General features: G+C 39.9%; 1 protein-coding gene across 8 annotated transcripts in view; it reads right to left on the bottom strand.

Annotated features, from left to right (window-relative positions):
* enah (ENAH actin regulator) overlaps nt 1-27,722 on the bottom strand; it is a 169,843-nt gene that overhangs the window by 85,610 nt on the left and 56,511 nt on the right. For all 8 annotated transcript variants that reach the window (XM_036581291.1, XM_036581290.1, XM_036581288.1 and 5 more), the window contains exon 2: nt 7,107-7,272. In XM_036581291.1, the coding sequence (XP_036437184.1) occupies nt 7,107-7,272 (166 nt within the window). The remainder of the gene's footprint in view (nt 1-7,106; nt 7,273-27,722) is intronic.

Below are 27,722 nucleotides of genomic sequence, written 5' to 3'. Positions count from 1 at the left end.
TGTAAGCGTGCCTGAGCTTTACGATTAGAAGCTCATTATTACACTGGCAAAATAAGGTCAATATGGAAGCAAGTTTTTCAGCACATAATTCACGCTCAGATAAAGCAAAGAATAACTAAAGCTCAAGCATCACACAGGTATCCCCTTTTCTTGAAACAGTGCCAGAAGCAAAGGAATAATTCATGTTAATGAGCAAAGGAAAGAATAAGCAGAGTAATTCAAAAACAGGCCGTAATGCTTGTTTTGTTAATGTTCTAGACTTTGCTAATGTTACTTCAGGTCTTTATGGTCTCAATAACAGAAATGTTTTTATTTTACATTTTTCAACTGCTCATTTAATCAATCATTCAACAGGATTGCCAATATTATTTCATTACATCTGTGTATCTTTTGAAGAGTGACTGCACTGGGCTTGTACTTGAGAGAACCGTCATCTGTACCGTCCGAGCTCAAGATAGGAGGCCAGTAACCAAGGCAAACCACAGTACAGCAGATCTTTTCTTCATAATTCTAAACTAACAATCAGCCTTCAACAAATACAAAAAAACAAAGTAAATTTTGCAGGCAGGCCTTAATTTTTGTAAACTACAAGGTTCTTGAACACTAAGTAGTGACCGATCCAGCAGACTGAAGGCAGTGTAGAGAGGTCATGGAACAGAGCCGGGAAGTAAAGACACACAGGTTTACCAATAACGCTGGCTCTTATGGCTGAAGTGTTATGGCTCTTAATGTTAAGAGGAACTCAACTTCTAGAGGCGTCACGATCATAAAATTAGCTGATTTTTAGCAAAATTTAGCTGCTTCTTTAAAATTTAATTTATTAACTGCAACAGTTTGTCTTTTTCTTCATCTCCTGCAACTACTTACGCAAGAACAAGCCTAAAGTGGCCAAATGATCAAGTCATTTTGCTTCCTAGTTGTGTTCACTCATTCAAATGTCTACAGTTGCACAGATTCATGTGTTAAGTTGATTAAAGCCATACTTTTTCTTGAGAGTAAAAAGGTAAGCAAAAAAACACTCATTCTACTAGCTTAGTTGCTAAAAACGTTATAAGCTACATAGCTAACAAATAAACATGACTCCCACTTCCATCTGAACATCTAACAGCACCAAGCACCAAGTTTTCATGCGTCTCAATGAATGCATTTGGTGGTCTCTATTATTAATATTTATTTTCCTCAGCCCGGCGCACCCAATTCACATTTTGCTTGTTGTGGCATAATATCACTGAAATCTAATGGTGGAAAATGACTGCAGACAGCTTGAATAACTGATCATCTCAAATAACTGCGATTCGGTGATTATGTAGTAAATGTAACAGATCTATCAACTTCCCTACTAAAGCATGAGCAGCTGAGGTCACAGACCAGCTGTTTTGCTCAGAATTACTAGACTGTGTGCCGTCATAGAAAACCAAACAAAAAGAACAGCTATCACACTGCTTGTTAACTGCCTAAACAACTTACAAGAGAACATGAACTGGGTTAGAGATGGAAATATAGACTGGCTATACATTGGGATCTAGATCTGCCTAAACAGGCAACTGGCGCTCGGTCAATATTCCTCTAATCTAAAGGTGGGACCGATCTGATCCTATATCGGTATAGGGTCCGAGATTGACGTCACTTCACTCATCTGATATCGGATAGGGCCGATACACTAACCAATCCATATTCCACTCCGCAACTTGCGGTGGACCATGAACCAGCGGCAACTTCAGTCTGTAACTGAGTGAGCAAATAACTTTAGCTGAACAAAATGTTGTTTGTTTGGAGTTCTTTTCATATGGAAACGACAAAAAGCAAGACGGCTACTTGTAATGTGTGTAAAGCCAGCGTGACGAGGGGTGGAAGTACAGCTGCATCCAGTTTAATCAGGTATAACCTGCCATCCAGGAAAAACCTTTCAGAGATTCAGAGACAGCTGTACCCAAACTGTACAACCGGGTGTTATCACAGTGGCGCCGTTAACTAGACGTTAAAGCCATGAGCTTCACAACTGATATTTGGGCCTTAGATGTGAGCCCAGCGTCTCTCATAAGTCTCACTGTACACTGGGTGAACTCGGATATGCGCTACAGAGCGCGGAGCGTCAGGTGAAAAAGCGCAGGGGGTCACACACCAGCAGTTTGGTTTTAGCCGCCATTACAAACATGCTCAGTGATTTGAAGAGTAGAGTAAACACCTTAAACACAACCTTAAACACAATATTAACAACAATAATAATGATAATATTAAAGTAAGAATAGCTCTTGTATCGGAATCTGTATCGGCATCGGCAGTTGTGTATTGGAATTGGACTGTGGGCCGGCCCATCACTACTCTAAACAGTTACGCAAAACATGTGAGCCAAATTTTGCTCTGAAACATCTGATCCGTTTGGCAGTTTGTACAATAGCTGCGTTTCAAAAGCTGGGCAGCGGACCAGGTGGGCTGCATTTCTAGACTGCTACATCATCTAAGGCTGTTCCAATCAGAAAGATCCTTCAAATACAGCTGAGAAATGCAGCCTAGACCCTGAGTATTTTTGAGGACGCTGCTGGAGCATCTCTCAGTCTTCTGTTGCCCATAATCCTTTGTGCACGTGTCTGATTCAATGGCAGTTGATTAGAAATGCCGGGCAACTACTAAAAGTCGTGTAAAAAGGCCAGTAAAGTAGACAATACCATACAGTACCTACTTTAGTTATGAATCTGTTTGAGAGGGTGTACAGTGAATACAGTGAGTGAAAAACACCTGTTTAACAGTATTTGTCTCGCAGGACAGCATTATATTATAAACGAATCATTTGCAAGCTTATCATATTGAGCACTTGTAAAATTACATAAACTTTATGCTCATTAAAACCATTACAGAGCAATGCAGTAAACTGTAAATGATTTACAAGTGAAATAAACCATTTTGAAATCGGACAAATCTATTTTAATCACCCTGTATACACACTGAAATGCTTGAGGAAAACAGAGGACCAGGAAAGCAAAAATCTGACTGCACTTCAAGCTATAACTTCCAGTAGCAGCCATTCCAGAGCGCACAGGCACTGAAGTACATGAAACTCAAGTTGGCTTCTTATTTGAATTTTCCTTTCCACCTTTAATGGTGAAGCAATTACCATTTAGGCTGGAACGGAAAAATCGAAAAAAGGCCAACTTCAGCCTCGCCTAAATTACTGGCAGAGCAATAAGGACTCTACTACTCTTGCAGAAGTAGCTTCAGCCCATCGCTCTGTGCCCTGCACGAGTATGAAGTACAGCGAAAGATTGTTTAACACTGCTTTAAATATCGTTAACAAGAAGAACAAAAAACTGCAGTGCCAGAAAGTTGAAATGTTGCTTTTGATAGAAAAAAAAAAAAAACTGCCACTGATGCTCACCGATAAGAGTCAGTTACACAGCCAAGCGCACCTTGTTCTGTGTTCAAATATTTTATCTTGCTGCTAGAATATTTTGGTCTGAAAATGATTCAAGCTTGTGAGATTGCAGGAAACCAATTTTTCGGCCACAGAGGTTTAATAGTTTAACTTCTTGACATTTTTGTCTGAAAATACACCTGAAAATGATTTGCGTCTGTTTCATGCGAGTCTGTTGCAATTTTTTTAATGTTAGAACAGTGAGTGTGTTTAGGTGCACTTAATAACCCGATAACTGCAGAAAATCAGATTTTCTCAATAATCTGATCAACGCGTTTACATGCACTTGAGTAATCAGATAATGGGGAAACTCCGGGTCTACATGAGTCTGACAGTAATCAGGTTTCTGCTTTGAAACCAGCCAATAAACTCACAGAAGAAGACGCGACGTAAACGTAACGTAAAACTCAAACTTAATGCTGCTGCTTTTATTATAAACATTGCGCCACTTTACCTGAAAATATGAACATATACCATCTAGAAGATGAAGAATATTTAAATCCTTTATTTCGCCATTCTTTTTTACCTCACTATCCTACCTCATAAGCGGAGTAGCAAGTAGTTTGTTGTTGACGTCAGCAGACTCTATTCGCTCTGGCGTTGCTCTGCATCGGCGCCGGCGTGTTCTCACTCTCACTGCTGCAGCTCCTTTGTGTGTTCTGGTCCAAACTGATCTGGATCTATGACATTGCGGACACAGACCTCCTCGAAGTGCTCCGGTGTACTCTGCCTTCTTCCAAAATTAACCGTAAAAATGCAGTTTTGACAGGAAACACTGTAATCATCCCTGGTAACAGTTTATACCAGAGGTCACTAATAGGCAGACCGCGGTCCGAGCCCGGACCCAGACGCTGTCCTACGCTGAACCTGGACCTACAACTGATAAACTATGGAGGATTCTTTCATTTCGATGGGGTGGTCCTATTTCAATCGGCACAACTTTTCCAGCCTTTACGGTAGCTGTAGCAGCCCAGGAGACTCACAGACCAATCGCAAGCGTTGTAAGTATGACGACATGTGACGCTACTCAGCCAATCAGATCTGTGCACTACAATGAGCACTGAGACTCGAGTGAGTGTCGCACACACAGGGGAGGGACCGAGGTGAGAAGCAAATATCGTTGAAATATGACTGAATTGTACTATATTTGATCTGACATTCAGTTGTTGACTGTATAAGATGTTGATATACCTGCTAGGCTACTTCAGTTTACAGTCTATGGCACCGAATCATAATGCAAGTTAGACGTTATGATGTTCTGGACCTTTTCTTGAGGAAATTTTATCTAACTGGACCTTATTGAATTTTAATTAAAGACCCCTGGTTTATATTAAAAAATACATATTGGGCCACAACTTAATAACAAAAAAGTACCACATGACAACGTCTCATATTAAGCAATGCCTTTATAACCATTCTGTGTAACAACTTAATGGGATGTAGCTTTTTTTCACACCGAACCACTGTGAAGGATTTTTTCCACATGTAAACCATTGAATGATTAAGTAATTTTGCAAAATCGGTGGAGTTCCCCTTTAATCTCTGTTAACCTCATTAATCTGTAAGTCTGTTTATCTTTTGTTAACCTTTCTATTGGCCTGTGTTTTGTTCTAAACTGTCCTACCGAGTGACTTTGCCAATGCGTCACCGGTATCGCAGTGCAATACGAGCCTTTGCCGCAGAGGAGGCGGAGAGCAGCATCACTCCCTGCTTCTGAGTCTTGAGAGGTACAAATCAACACCACCATTGTTATATGGGGGCTTTCCTGACAAGGCCCATAACGGACTGGATCTAGAGGATCAAAAGGCAATTTGTTTCCATGGCTGTTTGAAGCATCTTCTTTGCGGAGGGCTTCTGAGGACGGAACTGAGGGTTTGCGGCATCTTAAATAAGACAGGCATCTTCAAGACGTTTTCATTTTAATTGACACACCAAAAAACATTCAGATCACATGGATCAACTTAAAAGTTCTTGCCACAAAGCAGAGTTTAAAATTAGAAAAATGCTATGGGGTCATTTCAGACGCTTGGGTCATTCCAGACTGAAACTCCTACTTAAAGTGACAACAAATAAGATCTAGACATCGCAACAGAAGTCGTCATCATTACACAGACAGATGTCAACATCAAAGCACTCTTCTAATGACACAAGAGCAGAGCAGGTGTGATCGGCTGCCAACTAATCAAAGAACGAAGCCATGGAAATGTCAACACGTCAGTCTTTCAGAGCACGTTTTTAAACACGTGTGATGACAGCACTTAACTGGAAGGCAGCATGAGCGTAAAAACAAAGCTATGCAGGTAACGCACCTGATCTGTGAGTCACACATGTGGAAAAAGCCTACAGCTAAAACTCTGACACAGCTGTGTGTTTCTATTACAGAGCTGCAGATAATTTACGCTGTTCTCTGAATTTAAATCAGATGTAATCGGAAACTCAAAATACATTTCAGACTTTTAACTGACAGATTTCAGATTAAAATCCTTTTGATCTGAGACACCCGATACTTATGTTTATGTTAACAACAAAAACAAAACTGAACATTTGATTGTCACTACCAAAATGTTACCAAATGTTTTAGCACTGACTGTTTCGGTAGTGAGAATTTTCACTAAGTTTGAGCGCAACAAAAACTCCAGCCAGTATATGACTAGTAAATACTGCTTTTAACAGTTGTACACACATAAAATCATAATATTCTTAATTACAACGTAAATAAAAGTTGAATTAATTGCCGAAAATGTGTTTTGGTAGTGACAAGTCTCAATGCTACACACTGATTTTCAGACTTTGGGACACATTTACGTCAAAACAATGAGATTTAACTGCTCATCATGTGACCATGAGGGACAGGGAACAAGTCTCACCTCCTGCCAAAGGTTTTCATTTAAGAATTTTAAAATGTTCCAACTTAATTTTAAAAGAAATAAAAAAGTTCTTTAAAAAAAATTCTGAAGAAAAAAAATTTAATCTTATTTTCACAAGCTGAAATTGGGACAGACACCTCCCAATAGAAGGTACCCTTTAAATTATGAGGTTGTATTTTGCTGTTGTCTTGTATCTCCATGGTAACTTTACAGGAGAAGGAAAAAAACACACTTTACTTTTAATGTAAGTCAATGGAATCAGACTTTTTTCCAAGTCATTTTAAGTCGTTTCTTTTGGCCAATCATCGTGAAATTTACAGACAATGTACAGAGCAACAGGCATTTTCAAATTATGTAAAAAACTGAAAAATGACAAAAATAGACATACAAGGTTTTCTTCCTAAATCAGCGATATATTTATTTGTATCACTCTCTCAATTAATCCCTCAGGGTTAAATAGATCATAACACAATCCTTGTAAATATCTAAACCCTGTTTACGTAACTGTTTTTAAATAGTTTGTTTTGCTGGGACTGCAGTTTGAATTAATTTGGTCCGTGTCCTCTGAACAGATCTATACTTCTCATCCCTGCTGTTGGTTCTCCGAACATACTACCAAAACATTTTCACTCCACTTTGACCTTTGAAGTAATACATTCTGAAATGTCATATGAACATGACAAGGTTATCTGACCAGCAGTGGCGAAAATAGTCAGAGGATCTGTCAAGTAAGTGTGAAATCCATTTGGGACGATACCCAAACAGAGGGGCATATGTGAATTTGACTGGCCACGACTTCAACTAGAGCATTTTCAATCAGCTTTGCTTACTTGGTGGTCCTGAATTTTACGGCCCACCACACGGAAGGCGTTGTTGCCGGTGTGGTGATAGATGTGGACTCTGCTGAAACCCGTGGAACCACCAGCAGGGACCCATTTCTTGTTGGCGTCATCGTACACCATGACGGCAGCCCGCGCCTGACAGATGCTCTGCTCACTGCAAAAGAATAATAAAGAAAGAAAGAGGAAAATCAGTGAGTGGAAACTGTTTCTTTTGAATGTTTTGTACTGGTGACCACACTTTAGACTGTGGCTTCATTAAGAATTACACTGTGTAAAGCTTTCCAATGACTATTTTAACCTTGAATACTGACAGATACTCATTTAATATTTCTTCAATAAAACTACTAACTTTATTTTATTGGTGTTCAAAGAATCACTAACAACAACAACAACAACAACAACAACAACAACAACAACAACAACACTGACGACAGCAATGACGATGACGACGACAACGACAACGCCGACAACAAAAACGAGGTATATAGACTATATTTGATGGTATTAACCCACCAACTGCTTAAAGAACAAGACACACTGGAAGGGAACTGGAGGGAAACACTTCAACTGCTGCTGAAGGAATTTAGAAAGGTACAGTCACAGTCTTGTTTTACCTTGACCAGCTTTGATAAATGTGCCACAATTTAATTACTGTTTGGCCTTGCTGCTGTCCAAGACAAAAGGGTGATTCATTTCCAAGCAGTAAGACTTGAGACATCGGCAGTTTCATTCAAATTGACACGTAGCAGTTCTTCACAATAAACTACCAGCTGTGACAACATTTATTACCCAGCATCACCTAATATTATTACAGCAGAGATAACAGGAGAACTTTCTAATATTCAGTGTGAAAAACACTAAATACACAAATATATGATATACGGTGTTATGATCTATGTATGTATGTGTGTTTTTTACATATATACATATATATGTAAAAAAAAATATATATAAATAAATAAATAAATATATATATATATATACATACCACACACACACACACACACACACACTTTGGAGACATTAAGTTTTATATATATATATATATATATATATATATATATATATATATATATATATATATATATATATATATATATATTAATTACCTCATATCTCCAGAATGATAACTTTAAGGGAGAAGGAAAAAACCTACTCTACTGTTAATGTAAATCAATGGAACCAGAGTTTTTTTCCCAAGTAATTTTGGGTCGTTTCTTTTGGTTCACTCTTCATGAAATTTACACACAATGTAAAGGACAACAGGCATTTTCAAATTCTGTCAAAAACCAAAAACAACAAAAATGGAGACAAGGTTTTCTTCTGACAACAGCGATATATACACACACGTGTGTATGTATATATATATAAATGAATAGTTTCATTCCAAATTGCTAGAACACATTTTTAAGAAGGAATACTTAAAACTAAGTATTTAATTTTTTCTCTAATAAAGGTGGAACAGAATTGATACTTTATGTGTAAAGCCCACTTCCAACATCATATCATGGGGAGAAAAAGAAAATTCTTCATATTTCTTATATACAATGTGTATATTCATATATACACATATCCGTATGAGCTACCTGTGGAGGCTGACTGGACTGTGTGACCTAGACTGTGAATGTAAGCAGCGCATGTGGGATGCAGGAAGCACCGTAAACTCAATCAATCTCAGAAAAATCTGAGTCTAATCATCTAATCACACTAATGCGGAACTGAAGGATGCAGATCTCTGTGCTGAAGAGAGAGAGAGCTCTGCATAGATTTTTTTTCTGTGTACTTTCCAGTTCATGCAGAAGTGTGTAGGTTTTAAAGTAAAGTACTGAGTAGTGAATTTACTTTTTCCAGCAGATACAAAGTAAAGTAATCCCATCACAGTTTGTGAAAAGTTATTAGTAATTCAGAATAATTTATTTTTTGAGTTTTTACTGCAACACTAGTTATGACGAAGCACTCTCGAGTGCTTTATTTTGTCTTGCTTGTCAGTAAAAATCAATCAGACGCTGTGATGAGATCTTGGGATCAGCCGTCTGGCAGATAAGGGCTAATCTAACAGGATTGTCCACTGAGACCAATCTCTGCACTTTAATTAAGGAGCAGACACACAGAGGGAGGCAGAAGGACCTTCTCTACCTAACAGTCATATCACAGAGTAATTGATGTCATAGCTGCTCACGCAGAGACGCTATTTTGTTCGAGCAGTGGCTGAAGACGAGAACGAGCCTCATTAAAACAAGCACATCATGTGTGATTGTACACGTCCACAAGTAGCGATGACCACACTTTCTTTTCTGATACAGATGAAACCTCGAGTACTGGCTGATACTGACACCTGTCTGATATGCTTTCTTTATATCGCTGCTGTTGGAAGAAAACCTTGTTTTTCAGTTTTTGAAATAATTTGAAAAAGCCTGTTGCCCTTTACATTGTGCATAAATTTCCTGATAAATGGATCAAAAGAAATGACCCAAAATGACTTGGAAAAATGTCCAGTTCCATTGACTTACATTAAAAGTAAAGTAGGTTTTTTCCTTCTCCTGTAAAGTTACCATTTTGGAGATACGAGGTTTTGTTCCGACAAGAGCGATAAGCTACTTAGATTTAAAATAAGTGGTTTATAATGGAACCACTTCAGACGAGCATCTAAAAGTAGACTATCATGCTCAAACTACTCAAACACTCTACTACTCAACATGTGAGTGTGAGATATTTCAGTCTAGAATTTTTAAGAAATGGATCAGATTCGTTCTTTTTTTTCCTCCGATTTCCAATCCAGCATTTTTCGCTGATATCCAGTATTTTCTGGCCTAATATCAATTCCCAGGGCAGACTGAGCAACTTCACAATACGATATATATCACGATATAAACATCATACAATACGAGTCAAGGACCAAACACACTACATGTACAATAGGTATTTTTGGTCAATGTTTATCCTAAAGTTTGCTCTTACAAAATACAGTAACACTGAATGAATATACAGTCGGAGATAATGATATTTTTATGTAAAATGATATAATTTTAAATTAAAAAATAAAATAACAATTAATATATTAAATAATGCTGGGAGAGCTAAGAACTGTATCATAGTTAGTATTCGCAAAATCCAGAAAAACCACCCTGCAGCCGTATTGTTGATATTCTGTCAGCATAATGTACATTAAAAGTCAGTGCTGGATACGACTTCCAAGCAAGATATGAGGAAAAATTCAGTTTTATTGCAGGTGTCGATCCGTACCATATCAGTAAGTTATCTTTGAGTCTCGATTACGAATTATTGCCCGTGATAACACATCCAGACATCTACAATTATCTTGCAAATACTGCATCAGCACATACATCACAGGAGCTCAGCACATACAAATGATAACCATACAATTATTTACTCACTGGAAGGGTCAGAGATATTGTCTTAGCCATCATATACTCTGTCAAACATGATGATCGTCAAAGTGAGTAATAGCCGCAAAACTACAGAATTCATCTTCCACCTACATGTGACAGACTGATCAGAGCACACTTTGGTGTAGGTCAGGTTACTGTCCTGTTGTGGCTCCACAGCAGAATCAGATTTGTAGGTAAAAATAAAATAATCCTCCTTTACAGTAAAATAAAGCTCTGCTGATCGTTCAACATAGTCTAACAATAAATGGTCTTAAACGCTGAAGTTAATGCAGCCTATATCTGCTAATTCACCCTTCAATCCTGAAGGTTGGCGGGCAGACTGATGGTCACCATAGCAACACAGACAACAATCTCGCCTAGCTAGTAGCTAACGAAAAGACAAAGAGAAAGATTTAAGATGGACACTGACACTTTGGAGCCGAACAGACGAATTTGAGTTCATAATCACTCCAGCTGGTTTCCTGATATGTTTAATCTGCAACGAGAAACTGTCAAAAACTAAAAAGTCACGAAGCTGAGGTCAGTTTTTTGTTCGAATTCTCCTGTTCCACCTTAAATGGTGCAGCAGTTTCATTCTGGCGCCATTCAAGGTGCAACGGGAAAACTTAAAACAACAAGCTGGCGATTGAGAAGCGACTTCAGCCTCGTAAAAGTCGAACGTTGAGAGACATTTTTACAAGAAACTGTTCTGCTTTTGCGGAAAAGTTTCCTGTCAGAGATGTGAGAAAAGTGGCTATAGCTGAGCTAAAGCTTAAAGCAGAGCAAAATGAGTCTGTGTTTTTGTTTATATTATATTTTTAGGCTATACTAGCACATCAGCACATACTGGGACATATTTACAGCCAAGATGGTAAAACTGGCATAAAATGGTGGTTTGATTTTTATTGAAAGGACAAAGTGGCTCTTCTGGTTCTTTTAACAGTTGGGTTGCCGACTCCTGGTGTAGGGAGACGGATGAACGTTTCCCTGTTTATGCTCACTATTCATAGAATTCCCATTAACTATTTCTGCTCTTCAGCCTCTTTCTCCTCACTATTGGTTTTTGTTGTTGTTGCCATGATCTACACAACACACTACGGCAATATTTTATCTGTCAGGATGCTTTATTAACTAACGGTGTACTAAACGTTTCTGCACTTTTCAACGACACAGCAGTCAGTATTTGGGCAGGTGTGTATTTTTGAGAGTCTGTGACTGTAAAACTATCAGCAAACAACAACAGTTTTTATTTTTTAATGTTACAACACAAAGAAGCTCTACAAACAAGTAACCAAACAGCTGACAGCTAATCAACAACCACAGCAGCTACAAAGTAATAACTCATTACTACACACATTTATTAACTAAATCATATCTGTGAAAATGAAACCAACTCAAAAACACAACTAACACCAATCATATATGCCTTAACAACACAGTTAGGGCTTTTTTAAATGATAATAAATGAAAAGTCAGAAACTAACTATTAAAACATGTTTACTTTGCACTGGGGCTCAGATTTGAATGCAGTCTCTCTTTTACATACATACATACATACATAATCTAAACCGCTTATCCTTCTGGGTCGCGGTGGGGTGCTGGAGCCTATCCCAGCTGTCATTGGGCGGAAGGCAGGATACACCCTGGACAGGTCGCCAGTCCATCGCAGGGCAGACAGACAGACATATACAATCACACCTAGGGGCAATTTCAGTGTGTCCAATCAGCCTGACTGCATGTCTTTGGACTGTGGGAGGAAACTGGAGTACCCGGAGGAAACCCACGCAGACACGGGGAGAACAGACAAACTCCACACAGAAATGACCCTGGCCGCCCGGCCGGGAATCGAACCCAGGCCATTCTTGCTGTGAGGCGACAGCGCTACCCACTGCGCCACCGTGCCGCCTGTCTCTCTTTTAGACAAAGCGAATTTGTAAATATTGATACAGTGGCATTTTTCTCCTGCTTAACACAACCCTTGTGTGAGGTCACTAAAACCAGCGCATTTACATATCTCCGCCCATTCCCCCCAGTAGTTTAACTCCGCCTATATATTCTGAGGTCATAATGAGTGTTTCAGCCCAAACTCCTTTTGGAATGAGGTAAAATACAAGGCAGTCAATCAGAAGAGAGCTCAAATGTAATAAGAGAACCTTATCACTAGTTGAATTGTCATTAGTTTCTTTAAAACTCGAGTTGCGACATCTTAAGAATCTAAAGTAATGTAGACAGATCACTGGATGAACTGCATGATGTCAATGACACAATCTATCCACAAAGAGAAAAGGGCTTTTTCTATTACGCCCTTGAAAAACAGGCTGTTTCTTCACGTCTTCATGCCAAGAGACAAAATAAACTGATATCTAGCCCGTCCTCATTCCCCTTGACACTTTATCTCAACCACAACACACACACACACACACACACACACTAACATGAATGGCATGAATGGCTGAATCTTGTGCAATCTTTCAGTGAGCTTAGCAGCAAAACACACTGAAACATTCCCATCATATATTTTATACTACGTAACTACTAAACATCAACATTTACAAAGCTATAGTCTTAGGCCTGCTGCCAGCGCACCTGCAGTCTCTGCATCCCTCTTTTTTGGCAGTTCCCTGATTGCCAGGCCTAAGAAAAATAGATTTAATACAGAGTGACAAAGTGCTACGCTACTGGAGGTAAGATAAAATATATGACTGTACCAGAGATAAATAAGCTGTATAAATCAGCAGATTATGCTGATTATAATGCCGAATATGCATGATTTTCCAGTGCTCAGGCATTCAATCAAGAGATTGCTGGTACTTTGGGTATTTGCTCTCCTGCGCAGAGAGAGATAACAAATGAGCAACGTAACTGATTAAACACTTTTCAAGAGATGGATTGTGAAAATGATTAGCTTTGCTCACCAAAGGAAACTGAAAGCTTGCAGGACTTCAGCAGGGATTGCAGACCAAAATGTGTGCATTTGGGACCACCGAACAGAACCGCTGACTTCACTACCACTAACTTACACATATATCAGATAGACTCTCTTCGATAGGTCTGTCAGACTCAGCGTTCATGGTCTTTATTAGCACATCAGTTACAGAGCTTACTGATCCAAGGCCTCCTTATACAACCAAGTCTGTTATGCATATGAATGTCTGAAGTGATTAAGTGCTGAACTTGCTACTGATTTAAGTAGTTAAGTAGTATTTAATACTAGCCACAAAAATGAAAAGGTGTAAATAAATAAACCTTGGCTGATATTTAAACATAATCGACACGTGACCTCAATCCCTTTTATGATCAAGGGCTCAGTTCTAGTAACAGCATCATCTCCCAGGCCGTCTCAGAGGACAATCACAATCACAGACACACGATTGGCTGATAAGGTTACCATGGCATTACCATGGAGAGTGACATCAGCACCAAATTGTACACATCAGTGTGAGTTCATGAATCCCAAATTCCTCTCTGGCTGGTGATGCCTGTGATTAGCCACGCTTCCTCGAGACAAGACAAGAGTGGTCAGCCTAAGTGGAGCATGACCGAAAAGACAACCACCCATTTAGACAATGAATAAACAAAACTTTCCATCCTCATATTTTGTATGTTATTCCCTCTCAGGGGTGGGCAAAATGGAAAAACTATGATAATTGTTTTTTTTGTTTTGTTTTTTTTGACAATACACAATACTAATGGCAATTAGAGGTGGGATGTATAGCGATACTTTACTGGTATCTTGATGGACAATGTTTTCACCAATACTGTCCATACTTAACACTGACCAACTGCATGTTTTCGTACATAGACAGCATAATCAGTCTTGTTCAACTGGATTTAGTGTAGTGCAGTGTGTAAAACACAGAACAAGATCTTTGCATTCATAGTTTTTGATGGCAGGTTTTTAGATGCAGCACTATTGAAAAATATTGTGAATCTTATAAATGTCATTAATGTGATGTATCTTTGCTATATCGCCCACCCTTAATGAGAATACTTCATTTTTCTGAGGTTTGATCACGTTGAAGCACGCACAAATGCACCAGTACTGCCACATTTAATATAATTCACCATTGGCACTGCAATTTAGTCAAGGACTAGGCTAAATCAGCGTCCAGAAACCAGCCCTATCAGTACTACAAGTAATTTATTCAACATCTCACATACTGCGCTCCACTAAATCCAATTAAGCAGGACTATAAGCTGTCTTTGTAGTGAAATACGCAGTTGTTCAACGTACAAGGACTGATATCCTTACGATGTGCTCAAAGATATATATTGTGACAATTTATCATGACAACAAAATACTGCATACCCCATTTCAGTCAAATACTAATAGTAATAAAATTAACAGATGCATAAGAAGAATCATACAGCTATCAGCAGATATTTGCTATACAAACAGCAATCTAACCAGTCTCTCCTGTAACTGGCTTTATAGCAGAGTGGTTAAGTCATTCGCTCTACACACAAGAGACATGCTAAGATGAACATTAAGCTCACAAGCGTGTTGATTCTTCAGAACACTACTGAACGTATGGCATTAGACACAGCAAGCGTACCCAAGACTAGCAGCCTTCCGAGCCCAAAACAGCAGGGTTTTCCATAATAGCTACGTTGATTGCAACTAGACGTATAGTATGGGTTGGGCAAAGTCCAAGGTACATTAAATGAAAACAGCATTTTCATTTGGAAGCAATACAGTCAGCATCCAGGTTCAGATAGTTTGTGATATAGTTTGAGATGGTTGTGATCCTGGATGGGCTGTACAGCCATTTTTCAGGTTGCTAACATAAAACACAGTACTACGTACAAAACAGGCAAATATAAGTGTTGCGAAGGCAACTTAAAAGTAACAAGCTAAGGTACATTACCAAAATAAATCGCTCTTCTACCTCCAGAGAAATGCTGCTGCCTTTACTACGTTATATGATAAATATGGCTTGCTACATCAAAGCTACTTCATAATTAATGCTGTCTCTGAGGCTAATTACAATTATACTGACCTGCCAATTAAACAACTCATCTTAAATGTTATACTTAAAATGTCTATAATCATACATTTACCTACCCTGCCGAACATAAACAGTGCTGGTCTCATCACCTCTTCATCTATGTGGATTACTATATGATGAAGCTCCTTCCTTTCTGCCTATGATGTGTCGGCTTTAGCCTCCATATTTATCCTTTTTAGCACCTTTATGCTGCTGAGCAATCACAGTGTTATGTATGGAGACTTCAAATGTATACTGGAGAGCTTTTCGTCATCTCCTTTCTGGATGAACTACTCTGAAAATTGCTAAATATTCCACTGGGTGTAGCTTTGCCATTGAAAACGCTGAATAGTTCACATACCAGGTTGAAAAGCTGGTTAGTTGCAACAGCTGTAACCAAAGAAGGTTGGTCAATTCCAACAAAACAATGCAGTAAATGACTTGACTGACAAAAATAAATATGTATATGCAGTCTGGGGAAATTGAACAATGCAGTATTGGTGAAAGCTACTCCATTACTTGATCAGTATTAAAAAGCTACATGGAAAATAGTGATCTTACCACCACAGTAATGGGAAATGTAGTTGAACGAATAGCTTTGCTACCTGTTGCAGTGCCACCGCCTAATACTACCAATCATGTCAAGTGACTAATAACGATCCAAATCATAGCTAAATGCTAAGCACATGCTTAGCATAATACATTACGAGCAGACAGAGCGCTTAATGTACCTTAGCAAGTGTTGCATATGAGCTGGTGAAGCTGGGTTTCAATGAGTGCGTTTATATGCACTTAATAATCCGATAACTGCAGAAAATCAGATTTTGTCAGTAATCTGATCGTGTTTACATGCATCTGAGTATTCAGTTAATGCGTCAACTTTGCAACCAGCCAATAAACTCACTGAAGAAGACGTGACGTTAACGTAAAACTCAAACTTCATGCCGTGGCTTAAACTCTGACCCACTTTACGTGAAAATATGAACACACATCATGTAGAAAATGAATGTTTAAATCCTCTCTTTCGTGTTTGGTTTCAGCACCCGTAGAAAAGTGTTTTGCTGCGTCTTGCAGCGACGATGCTCGCTTATTTCCGGTACCGCTGTCTGTTCTCATGCATGCGCAGATTGAGAAATCGGAAAGAAATCAGAGTAAGAGTTTCACATGCACTAGAGAAATCTGATTACTGAGTTAAAATCCAGCTTTCTTTATCAGATTTCTTAATCAGATTTCTAGATTGTAGTATAGTGTTTACATGACTATTTGAATAATCAAATTCGGATTATTGAGTGCATGTAAATGTCATGCATGTTTCGTATATGGATAGAATTCCATAGCAAAAAAAATAATGCAACTTCTTGATCTCGGAGCTCCACACATGAGATGCACGTAAAATGCACTGTCTTGCCTTGCTTCTCAGTTCAGGTGAATTAAAGAAAAAAAATAAAAATAAAAAAAGGTTGATTTTAAAAAAATAGAAACCCCACTATTGGACAATCACATGCACTGAAAGTACTGCTCTGAGAGGAAGGACACTGACCACCCCATAACACTAATCTTAAAACAGAAATACAACATCAAAGGCATTCTGAGCAGTGTGATGTCAAACCAAGCCTTCTCGTAGCAGCATTCTGCCTCAAAATGCTACAGGGAAAGCACAGAAAAGCAACGTATGATTATGCAATCCAGCACAGGAACATCCGGAGGAATGATTTCTATAGGGCTCTGCCCTAAGTGACAGCTTCAGTGCCTCTGCAGTAAAACATCTCAATTCACACACACTAAGACGAGGTTTCTTTGACGTGTCGTACTGCACTATATATGTGTAAACGCAAGTATTCCACAGACTATTCTATTCAATGAATCTTCACAGGACAACTAAAGCTCCAAACAAACATGGACTATGTGAAATACAGTGAGATGTACAGATACACAGCTGCAGTCAAGCAGATATGGGTTACATTAAGTGTGATTTATACAATTTCATTCATGTAAAAATACAGTAGGAGTGGGTGTTGGTCAAGTGCAAGGGCCAACAGACAGACAGCAGCAGAAAACACGACGCTACTTCAGTTCAAACCTCTCTGCATAGTAAACTTCTATACTGCCTGGATCTGATTGAAACCAAAAAACAACCATACAATATTTTTTCCTCAATTCCACCAGAATTAACCTAAAATTCTGGACTGTAAAAATCCTTCCAGAAGAGTAGATGTACTCTTCTAGTAGCTGTTGCTGCAGTAAAGGGGGATAAACTCTGGCAAACTCTTTATTAATACCCTTGTGCTCAGATGAAATGCTAGATGAGCAGGTCCACAAACCTTTGGGCAGTTTATATGCAACCCCAGTTCCAAAAAAGTTGGGACACTGTTAAAAATGTAAATAAAAAAAAGAACGCAATGATTACAAATCTCTCTCAGACCCATATTTAATTCACAATAGAACACAGGACACACATCGGATGTTGAAAAAGAGACAATTTACCATTTCACGAAAAACATCAACTCATTTAGAACTTGATGGCAGCGACGCATCTCAAAAAAGTTGGGACAAGTTGAAGCTGTATCATGCAAAGAAGAAGCCACATGTCAACACGATCCAGAAATGCTGCCGTCTTCTCTGGGCCATGGCTCATTTAAAATGGACTGAGGGAAAATGGAAAACTGTTCTGTGGTCAGATGAATCAAAATTTGAAATTATTTTTGGAAACCATAGACGCCGTGTCCTGTGGACTCGAGAGGAGAGGGACCATCAACGCACAGTTCAAAAGCCTGCATCTCTGATGGTCTGGGGCTGCATTACTGCCTATGGCGTGGGCAGCTTACATATCTGGGAAGGCTCTATCAATGCTGAACAGTATATAGAGGTTTTAGAACAATACATTCTCCCATCCAGACAGCGTCTCTTTCAGGGAAGGCTAAACCACACACTGCATCCATCACAACAGCATGGCTTTGCAGAAGAAGAGTCCGGGTGCTGAACTGGCCACCTGCAGTCCAGACCTTTCACCAATATAAAACATTTGACGTATCATGAAACGAAAAATCCGGCAAAGAAGACCCAGAACTGTTGAGCAGCTAGAATCCCACATCAGACAGGAATGGGACAACATTCCTCTCCCAAAACTCCAGCAATCCGTCTCCTCACTTCCCAGACGTTTACAGACTGTTTTTAAAAGAAGAGGGGACGCTACACAATGGTAGACACGGCCCTGTCCCAACTTTTTTGAGGTGTGTTGCTGCCTTCAAGTTCTAAATAAGTTATTTTCAATTTTCAAGAAATGGTAAAATGTCTCACTTTCAACATCTGATGTGTGTTCTATGGTGTATTGTGGATAAAATATGGGTCTATAATATTTGCAAAATCATTGCATTCAGTTCTTATTTACTTATTTACATTTTACACAGAGTCCCAACTTTTTGTAGTTTATGTTCAGCACTTTTTTCTGCATTAATCTTACTATCTTACATCTTACTATCTATCTATGAGCACCAAGGGCTGCCAGTTTCAATGTCCAAAACAAAAGACAAATATTAGTGATCCTACAACAGAACTATAAATAAGTCAGAGTGGAGATTCACTGATCTAATCAATTTTCTTCCTGAAAACAAATGTCGTACCCCCCTCACATTCCTTCATGCTTATGGGACCACTAGACAGAAGCTTGTGGCTCCAGCTTGAGTTCCACACAGCTAAACCTTTCTATTGTTCACAAAAGCAAACATAACTATGGAAAATGAATCTTAGGAGGAAAAGCAAAGAAGTCAAGATGAAGCTATTCTCAATCCTTACACTCCGGGTTTTGTTACCACAAGCGTAACTGCTTTTTAAACCCTGATGGAAACATATGACCATGTGAACAACAAGGACAAGAAATGGGATCCAAGTCAGCATTCCTGCAAACCCATGTTTTCAAGGTCCATGAAGAACATGCTCATTTAAGTCGGTGAGTCAGCGCTGTGGAGGAGATGGTATTTCCATGGACGACAATGTGGTATTTCGGCGAGAGCATGGGCCCGACAGAGGAAGCCATGAGGCCCACATCAATCCTGCCCTCTGCGTGTTTCGGGACCAGCAGGGACTTCGCCAAAACCACCCACATCTTCTGCATCCACAGCAGCAGATTTACAATGCAAAATGTACTGCAGGGAGAAAAATCAAGCGCATTTGAAAGGCTAGAAGGCTGTAATGACTGGAGAAGAATCCGGTCGGCTCCTATCAACGAAAGCCGCAACAGATCCACACACTTTCTCTCAGTCAAGGATCCTGAGGTTCTTGAGTAGCTCCACCAACAAAGGTCATGTACCCAGAGCAGAGTGGCTACCATCACTGCGATCAAGGAATTTGTGGAAACTGCATAGTCGATGAAAAGTTATTTCAATATTGTATTGTATACATAGTTTAGTCCTTGTTGTTGGAACAAAACTTTATATACCCAAAATGGTACCTTTAAAGGGGAAGGAAAAGTTATTTTGGACATTTCTATTGGACCATTTATTGTGAAAGTTTCAGGTAATGTAAAGGGCAGCTTGTGTATTGAAATTATGTAAGAACACAGAAAAGACAAAGATGAAGATTATATGACCTGTTTTAAAACTAAAGAGCATATTTCCTAGGCCAGGGGTCGCAACCCAAATGTTAAGAAGAGGCATTTTCGGGTCGGGTGCCACTGCTCGCCGTGCAAACCTCACCCTCACAACCTGACCCCACTGATGCTGATGCTGCTGCTGCATGAACTAAACTAATCAAATTAATCATTGCTCCACCTGTTTTCCCCGTTTTTGTACTAAAAATCTTTACTATCCGGTGTCGACCAGAGGAGGATTGGTTCCCCTTCTGAGTCTTGGTTCCTCTCAAGGTTTCTTCCTGTTTCTCTTAGGGAGTTTTTCCTTGCCACTGTCGCCACTGGCGACGCTCATGGGGGCTCAGACCCGGATTTCTTTTTGTAATGCTGATTTCCTTGTAAAGCTGCTTTGTGACAACACCTGCTGTAAAAAGCGCTATATAAATAAACTTTACTTACTTACATTTTCTCACATTAAACAAACATCAAACCACCTTGGGAGCCACAACATTTCATGTGCATTTTGTTGAAGTGACGTTTAACCATCGTGGCTGTAAATATGCCTCAGTATGTGTTAATGTCCTAGTACAGGCTAAAAATATAATAAACGAAAACACACTTTGCTCTGCTTTAAGCTTTAACTCAGCTATAGCTGATTTTCTCGCATCTCCAGCAGGAAACTTTACCTCAAAAGTAGAACAGTTTTTTTTGTAAAATGTCTCTTAACGTTCGACCTTTTAAGAAACTAAGGTCAGCTTCTCATTCTCAAGCTTCTTTTTTTGAATTTTTACCATTCCACCTTAAATGGTGCCTAGGGCACCAGAAAGTAGCTAAATATGTAGCCAACTTTTGCATCATTTAAGGTGGAACGGGAAAATTCATATGAGAAACTGACTTTAGCCTCCCAACTTTTTAGTGTTTCAGTTTCTCATTGCAGGTTAAACATATCAGGAAACCAGCTGGAGTGATTATAAACGTTATAAAATCATCTCCAAATTATTGATTCGTCTTAAATCTTTCTCTTTGTCTTTTCGTTAGCTACTGGCTAGGCGAGATTGTTGTCTGCATTGCTATGGTGACCAGCAGTCTGCGCTGATCTTCAGGGTTAAAGGGTGAATCAGCAGTTCTACATTAACTCCAGCGTTTAAGACCATTTATTGTTAAACTGTGTTGAACGATCAGCAGAGCTTTATTTTACTGTAAAGGAGGATTATTTTATTTTTAACCTACAAATCTGATTCTGCTGTGGAGCCTCAACAGGGCAGTAAAGGAGCCGTGTGTTGCCGACCTCTGACCTAGACAAAAGTAACATGAATGTAGTTTGGAAGGTGCAAAGAAAAAAAAAAAACTAGGGGAGTGGACCAAAGCAGAAAAGTAAAAACGTCTTACTTCACAAGATATTGAAGACAACACAAGCTCTGTACTTATTTTTGATAATGAATTATGGATTTCCATACTCATTACACTGGCTGACACAATTACATGTTAATTACATGTTTGTGGAAAAGTGGGACCAGATGTTCATTAAAACTGGAAAGAATTAAGCAAAAAAAAATCAGAAGGGGGAGGAGGGGGGCTGCAACTCATCAAGTACACTTTGTCAACGCTAAACTCAATCACTCATTATCACAGGACTTCTGCAGGACATATTCTGGCCCAGAAATTACATGGTAGAGAAAAATGTTTGGACAAAAAATCCTTCATCTTGCTTTAAGGCAGAGGATTAACAAGCAAAGGAACCAGAACGGAGGGTCTAAACATGCATTTCCTCCATGTGAAACATTCCGTAAATGCTTGCAGCGAAGATTGGGACCTTCTGAATGAACACAGGGCTTTTTTACCTACTCCACCAGCCACGGGAGCGTGAGAAAGCAGACGAGAGCTATTTTAAAAGCACACTCCTGTAACACAGAGATGGCTCTAGCAGAAGGATGACTGCTTGCAGGGAGGGTCCAGGCTATGGTGTAGGTGTTGGATAGAGCTTGAAATAGGCTCAGACTCCCACTGCGAGATACATGCCGATCCACTATCCACTGCTCCCATTATAAATGACACGAATGGCATATGGTTTAAAAATGAACATACACACACACACATATATATATATATATATATATATATATATATATTATATTATATATATATTATATATATATATATATATATATATATCAGTGGTGGATCAGACAGCACTGCAGTAACACTGACGTGGTGGTGGTGTATTAGTGTGTGTTGTGCTGGTACGAGTGGATCAGACACAGCAGTGCTGCTGGAGTTTTTAAGCACCTCCGTGTCACTGCTGGACTGAGAATCGTCCACCAAACCAAAAATATCCAGCCAACAAACGTCCTGTGGGCAGCGTCCTGTGACCACTGATGAAGGACTAGAGCATGACCAACACACAATGTGCAGCAGCAGATGAGCTATCGTCTCTGACTTCACATCTACAAGGTGGACCACCACAGTAGGAGTGTCTAATAGAGTGGACAGTGAGTGGACACTAAACTGAGTGTTTACAAGCTCCAGCAGCACTGCTGTGTCTGATCCACTCAGACCAGCACAACACACACCAACACACCACCACCACGTCAGTGTTACTGCAGTACTGAGAATGATCCACCACCAAAACAGTACCTGCTCTGTGAGGGTCCATGGGGGTCCTGACCACTGAAGAACAAGGGTAAAAGGGGGCTAACAAAGTATCAGAGAAACAGATGGACTACAGTCTGTAACTGTAGAACTACAAAGTGCACCTATATAGTAAGTGGAGCTGATAAAATGGACAATGAGCGCAGAAACAAGGAGGTGGTCATAACGTTATGCCTGATTGGTGTATATACTCACATACACAACACACACACATAATGCGGATTTTCATGCAATGCAGCAATCACACAGCTCCCAGACCGCCTAATCTGAGAATTCATTACAGGCTTTTAAAAGGCATTTGAAGTGTGCAGGCACTCTTGGGAAGGGGAAGGAAGAAGGCTGGAATGTGCGAATACTGCATTAGATTAGCTATAAGGCTTTGATAAGCCTGCGGAGACATCATGCGCTGCTCATCCAGAGGGCGGGAGACGTGGTATCCAATTCAGTAGCACTCGTAAAATGCATTAAACATGACATAAATGTGCTACAGCACAGTCCTGGAATTAGCCTTACGGGATAATTAAGCCAGTAACATCTCCACAATGCCAAGCATTCGCTTGCGACGTGAAGGCCATGAGATGCTTCCTCATAAGTCACAAGCCTTCACTGGTGAGTCCTCACTCTCCTCTGGTCTTTTTATAGGCAGAGGAATTACAGCCATCACCTTAGCAACACTGTGTACGTGGGTGGGTTTTGTGTGTGGCTCCTCCGTAATACGGGAGAAAGATATTGTGTGAGGACAAAAGAAAAAGCCAATCACCCCTCTCCTCCTCTTCCGTCCAACTCCCACACCTCTAACACGCACCGAGAGCGCAGACGCGCACACAGCACGTGTGCTACCTGAGACGGACAGTCTCAACTGGGTTAGTAAAACTGGAGGAACGTCCAGGTCTGAACTCCACAGCTGGTGTGAGAATTGATGTGTGTAATTAGGGGTGAGTGATGTTCTGACATCTATAGAGCTCATTTTAAAGTTTAGTAGTTTTAAAGAAGAATTGTAAGCTTCGGCTAACGCTCGAGGTTTCAAAATCAGTCTCTGAAAATAAAGTGGTATCGTGCCATCAAGAGAAATTCCAATGACAGACCAATGACAATTTTCCATTTTTATAAGGCCTTTACATTTGTTCTCGTGTTTTTTCCCTGTTTATGTGGTTTTATGTATATGACTTTGTCCTTTACAAATAACAGCCTGTTTTGTTAAGACTGATATGTAAATGAATTATGATTGGCTGCCCTGCATTGTGCTTCATTCAAAAAACTGTCCAAGCTGAAACACTCCTTACAACTTCAGTTTGAATGGGCGTAGCTAAACTACTGCAGGCTGAATAGAAAGAATGACAAATAAATAAGATTAATCTCAACCCAAAACCTAATCCTAACCCTCACCCTGGCCCTAATCCTAACCCTCACCCTATCCTTAACCCAAAACATAATCCTAACCCTGGTCCTAATTCTAACCCTAACCTTAACCACAAGCCAAAACCTAATCCTAACCTTCACCCTGGCCCTAATCCTAACCTTAACCACAACCCAAAACCTAATCCTAACCTTCAACCTGGTCCTAATCCTAACCTCAACCTCAACCCAAAACCTAATCCTAACCCTCACTCTGGTCCTAATCCTAACCTCAACCTTAAACCAAAACCTAATCCTGGCTGTAATGCAAATCCAAACCTTAACCTCAACGCAAAACCTAATCCTAACCCTCACCCTGGCCCTAATCCTAACCCTCACCCTGGCCCTAATCCTAACCCTCACCCTATCCTTAACCCAAAATATAATCCTAACCCTGGTCCTAATTCTAACCCTAACCTTAACCACAACCCAAAACCTAATCCTAACCCTCACCCTGACCCTAATCTTAACCCTCATGTTTTTGACATGTTACTTGGAGTCTGTTGAGTGTCTTTCATCTAAAAATGACCACCTAAAATAAAATGTCGCCCAAATTTCATCAAGCTCTCAAAAACATGAGGAGAATCTGGTTTTCCATGATTCCGGCCCCTTAGGCGAACGTACATGGGCCACTGGTATTTTGCGGACCCCTAGTAAAGGTGGAATCTCCGAGGCTAAAACCGGACCGTTTCCTACTCTCTCCTGAGGAACTCTGTGTAGGTCAGTTCGCAATCACTGCATTAGCAGCCGGGTCTTTTGCGGTAATTACAGTGACAGAGGACGCCACAGGAGAGCTGGAGGGTCCCCTGCACTGCAAACACCTCACCTCCTCCACAGCAACAGCAAACAGGGCTCAAAAATACACTCCACTCACAGACCATGAGTCACACACGAGCGCCGACCCATCTGGTAGAAGCCGAGCACACATTCATTCATGCCATCCCTCTCAGGACAATGCGATGCATCAGTGTTGCAGAAACAGCTCTGGTGACATCCTCTGCCGTTTGAGAGACCTGACGGCTCTCGGCAAGGAGACAAGAGCCCCCCTTAAAAGGCCCACAGCCTAATATGAACAGAGCGCTAATAACATCGTATTTATGATTCTGCTCTGCATCACAAAAAGCTCAGACGCCAAGCAGCGCAGAGATAACGAGGCACGAAACTTCTATGCTTTTTTGACTAATATGCAGTTTGAAACTTTATCAGTGAAAACAAACCAACGACAAAACCATCCCAGTCACAGCTTTGCCGATCCTGTGCGAGATAAATTGCAGAGAGAACACTTTAGTGAGGGAGTGTCAGGCATACCAACGATTTTCCCACCAGACACTCACAATAAACTGTGAAAGCTAAAGAAAGGCAGGTTAATTGTAAGCAGGGCTGGCCTGGGGGAGCCTGTCCTCCTGGACCTGCTAGAGAGCTCAGAGGACACACTGGACGTCAACGGGGAGCTGAAACTCTGACTCCCACCCTGCGGAATGTAGCACTTTTAGCTTTAGTGGAAGGATTTGCAGTTGGTTGCTATCTAAAAGTGAAGTGACGTGGATGCCTGGCTTGAATTTATGATTCATTTGACTACACCAGTTATAATTTATTTATTTTTAACACGTTCTATATCGTCGCTGATAAAACTTCAAAACTACAGCAAGCCGTTCTAGCTTTTAATCCTTTTATTCCTGACGTCAGGAATTCAGTTTACATGTGAAAATTTTATTCTCACTAGTAAAAAAGTACATTTTCACATGCAATATTTCAATTAGAACTAGTAAAATTGTATTTTCTACAAGTAAAAATACAATTTTTACATGTGAAATTTAATTTATTACTAGTAAAAATCTAATTTACGCATGTAAAAATTAATCGTTTGGATTTTTACAAGTGTAATTTTTAATATCAATAATTACATTTCAACATGTGAAAATTAAATTTCCACTTGCCATACAAAACCGGAGAAGGAAAAACAATATCCTAACACACTTGTAATCAAAGTTGAAACAGTTTTCCAAGTAATTTTTGGGCCATTTCTTTCGGTTCATTTATCATTAAATTTGGACATTTACACACAATGTAAAGAGCAACAGGCATTTTCAAACCACGTCAAAAACTGAAAAATGACAAAAACGGAGATACTGGGTTTCTTTGGACAGCGACGAGATAATATATAATATATATGCCTCCTTTCCGTCAGCTTTCCTCGTGACCAATTATAGCAGCCAAGCTGGAGTTAAGCGTCGATTAAAAGAAAAAAAAAATAATAATAATAAATGAATAAAAAAAATATGAAATATATGTTCACATACCTGGGCAGTTCAGCAAAGTATACACTATCTGAGGGAAACACTGACATTCTGTTCTTCCAGAATACAACAATCGTCATCAAATATCGGTGAAATCTAAACACTGGTCCAATTTTCTTTAAGCTTATGTGATTCCAAAATCATTGTGCATCCCTAAAACAAACGGTCCGGTACTTGAATTACTCAGTCCAACCCTAATTTTAACCTTCAACAGTTCCCTCAGCAACAACAATGAGGAACAAATAATTTACAAAAACAACCTGAAAAGGGAAGTAGGTTAATGGAAGTGTATAAACTGGTCTTTTTGGAGGGCAGCATAAGACTGTGTGTCTGGGGGAACCAGTAAGTGCGTAAAACCACATTACAGAGCTTCCCAACTGTGATCAACAGGTCCCTCTCCTGCAACTGACAGTAATTAGCCTGACCTAGGACAGTAGCACGGCAACAGCAAACCCCTCGAGAGAAGCACCTCGCCTTCCCACCTGCCTCGAGCTACCGCTGCTGCCATCCAACATGCGCCGCACACACTTTTCCTGGGTTCATTAGCTGTCGTTACTGTGTACAGGCTTTAGACTGGGGAAGTAGACCATTTGACAAGCATCATCACCACAACAAAAGCGCCCTCAAATTAGCTGTTAACAGCCTCACAACCATCCCAAACTTTAACAGTCTGAGCCATCGGTTACGTCTCGAGTTGTCTTGACTACAGTTAGGACGTATTCTGAAGTACGACTGGGGAAAATCTGATTGCTTTTTTTTCCTGTTGTGATTATTTTCTGCGGATTGACATCAAGGCCTGTTCATTTCGCCATGGAGATCAGCAAATCCACTTTTTTTTGCTTGATGCTCGAACACTAAACGCAGTGTGTCACCACTGTTACTTAAGCGGGGGTTACACTACACGACTTTCACCCCAATTTTAGCCCCGATTCTCAGTCTGGCCGAGTCTGAGCTGGTCGGCTGTAGTCTGCAGATTTTTGGGTCAGTCTGAGTCGACGGTTGGAGAGAGAGTCGAGTCATGTTTGAGAGGCGCTGACTCAGTTTTACTGCCTCCTGATCGCGTTTCAGACCAGTCGGAGTTTAAACATGTTTGATTTTTTTGACCCGACTGAGTGAAATCTAGTGTAATCTAGTGTAAACTGGTCAATGACTCAATCTGAACGGATTACTACAACAGCCAATGAAAACAAAGCAAAGCTTTTTAATGAGCTGAGCTTAAATCACAATCGAGTTTATGTACGTTTAAAACTCTAAAAAAACAAACTGATCACATTTTTAAATCCATGATCCTCACTTAAACACGTTTACCTGCTGCTTCTTTA

The sequence above is a fragment of the Colossoma macropomum genome, unplaced genomic scaffold (genome assembly GCF_904425465.1).
Source record: "Colossoma macropomum unplaced genomic scaffold, Colossoma_macropomum, whole genome shotgun sequence".
NCBI lineage: Eukaryota > Metazoa > Chordata > Actinopteri > Characiformes > Serrasalmidae > Colossoma > Colossoma macropomum.
This window is presented reverse-complemented; position numbering and strand designations above follow the sequence as displayed.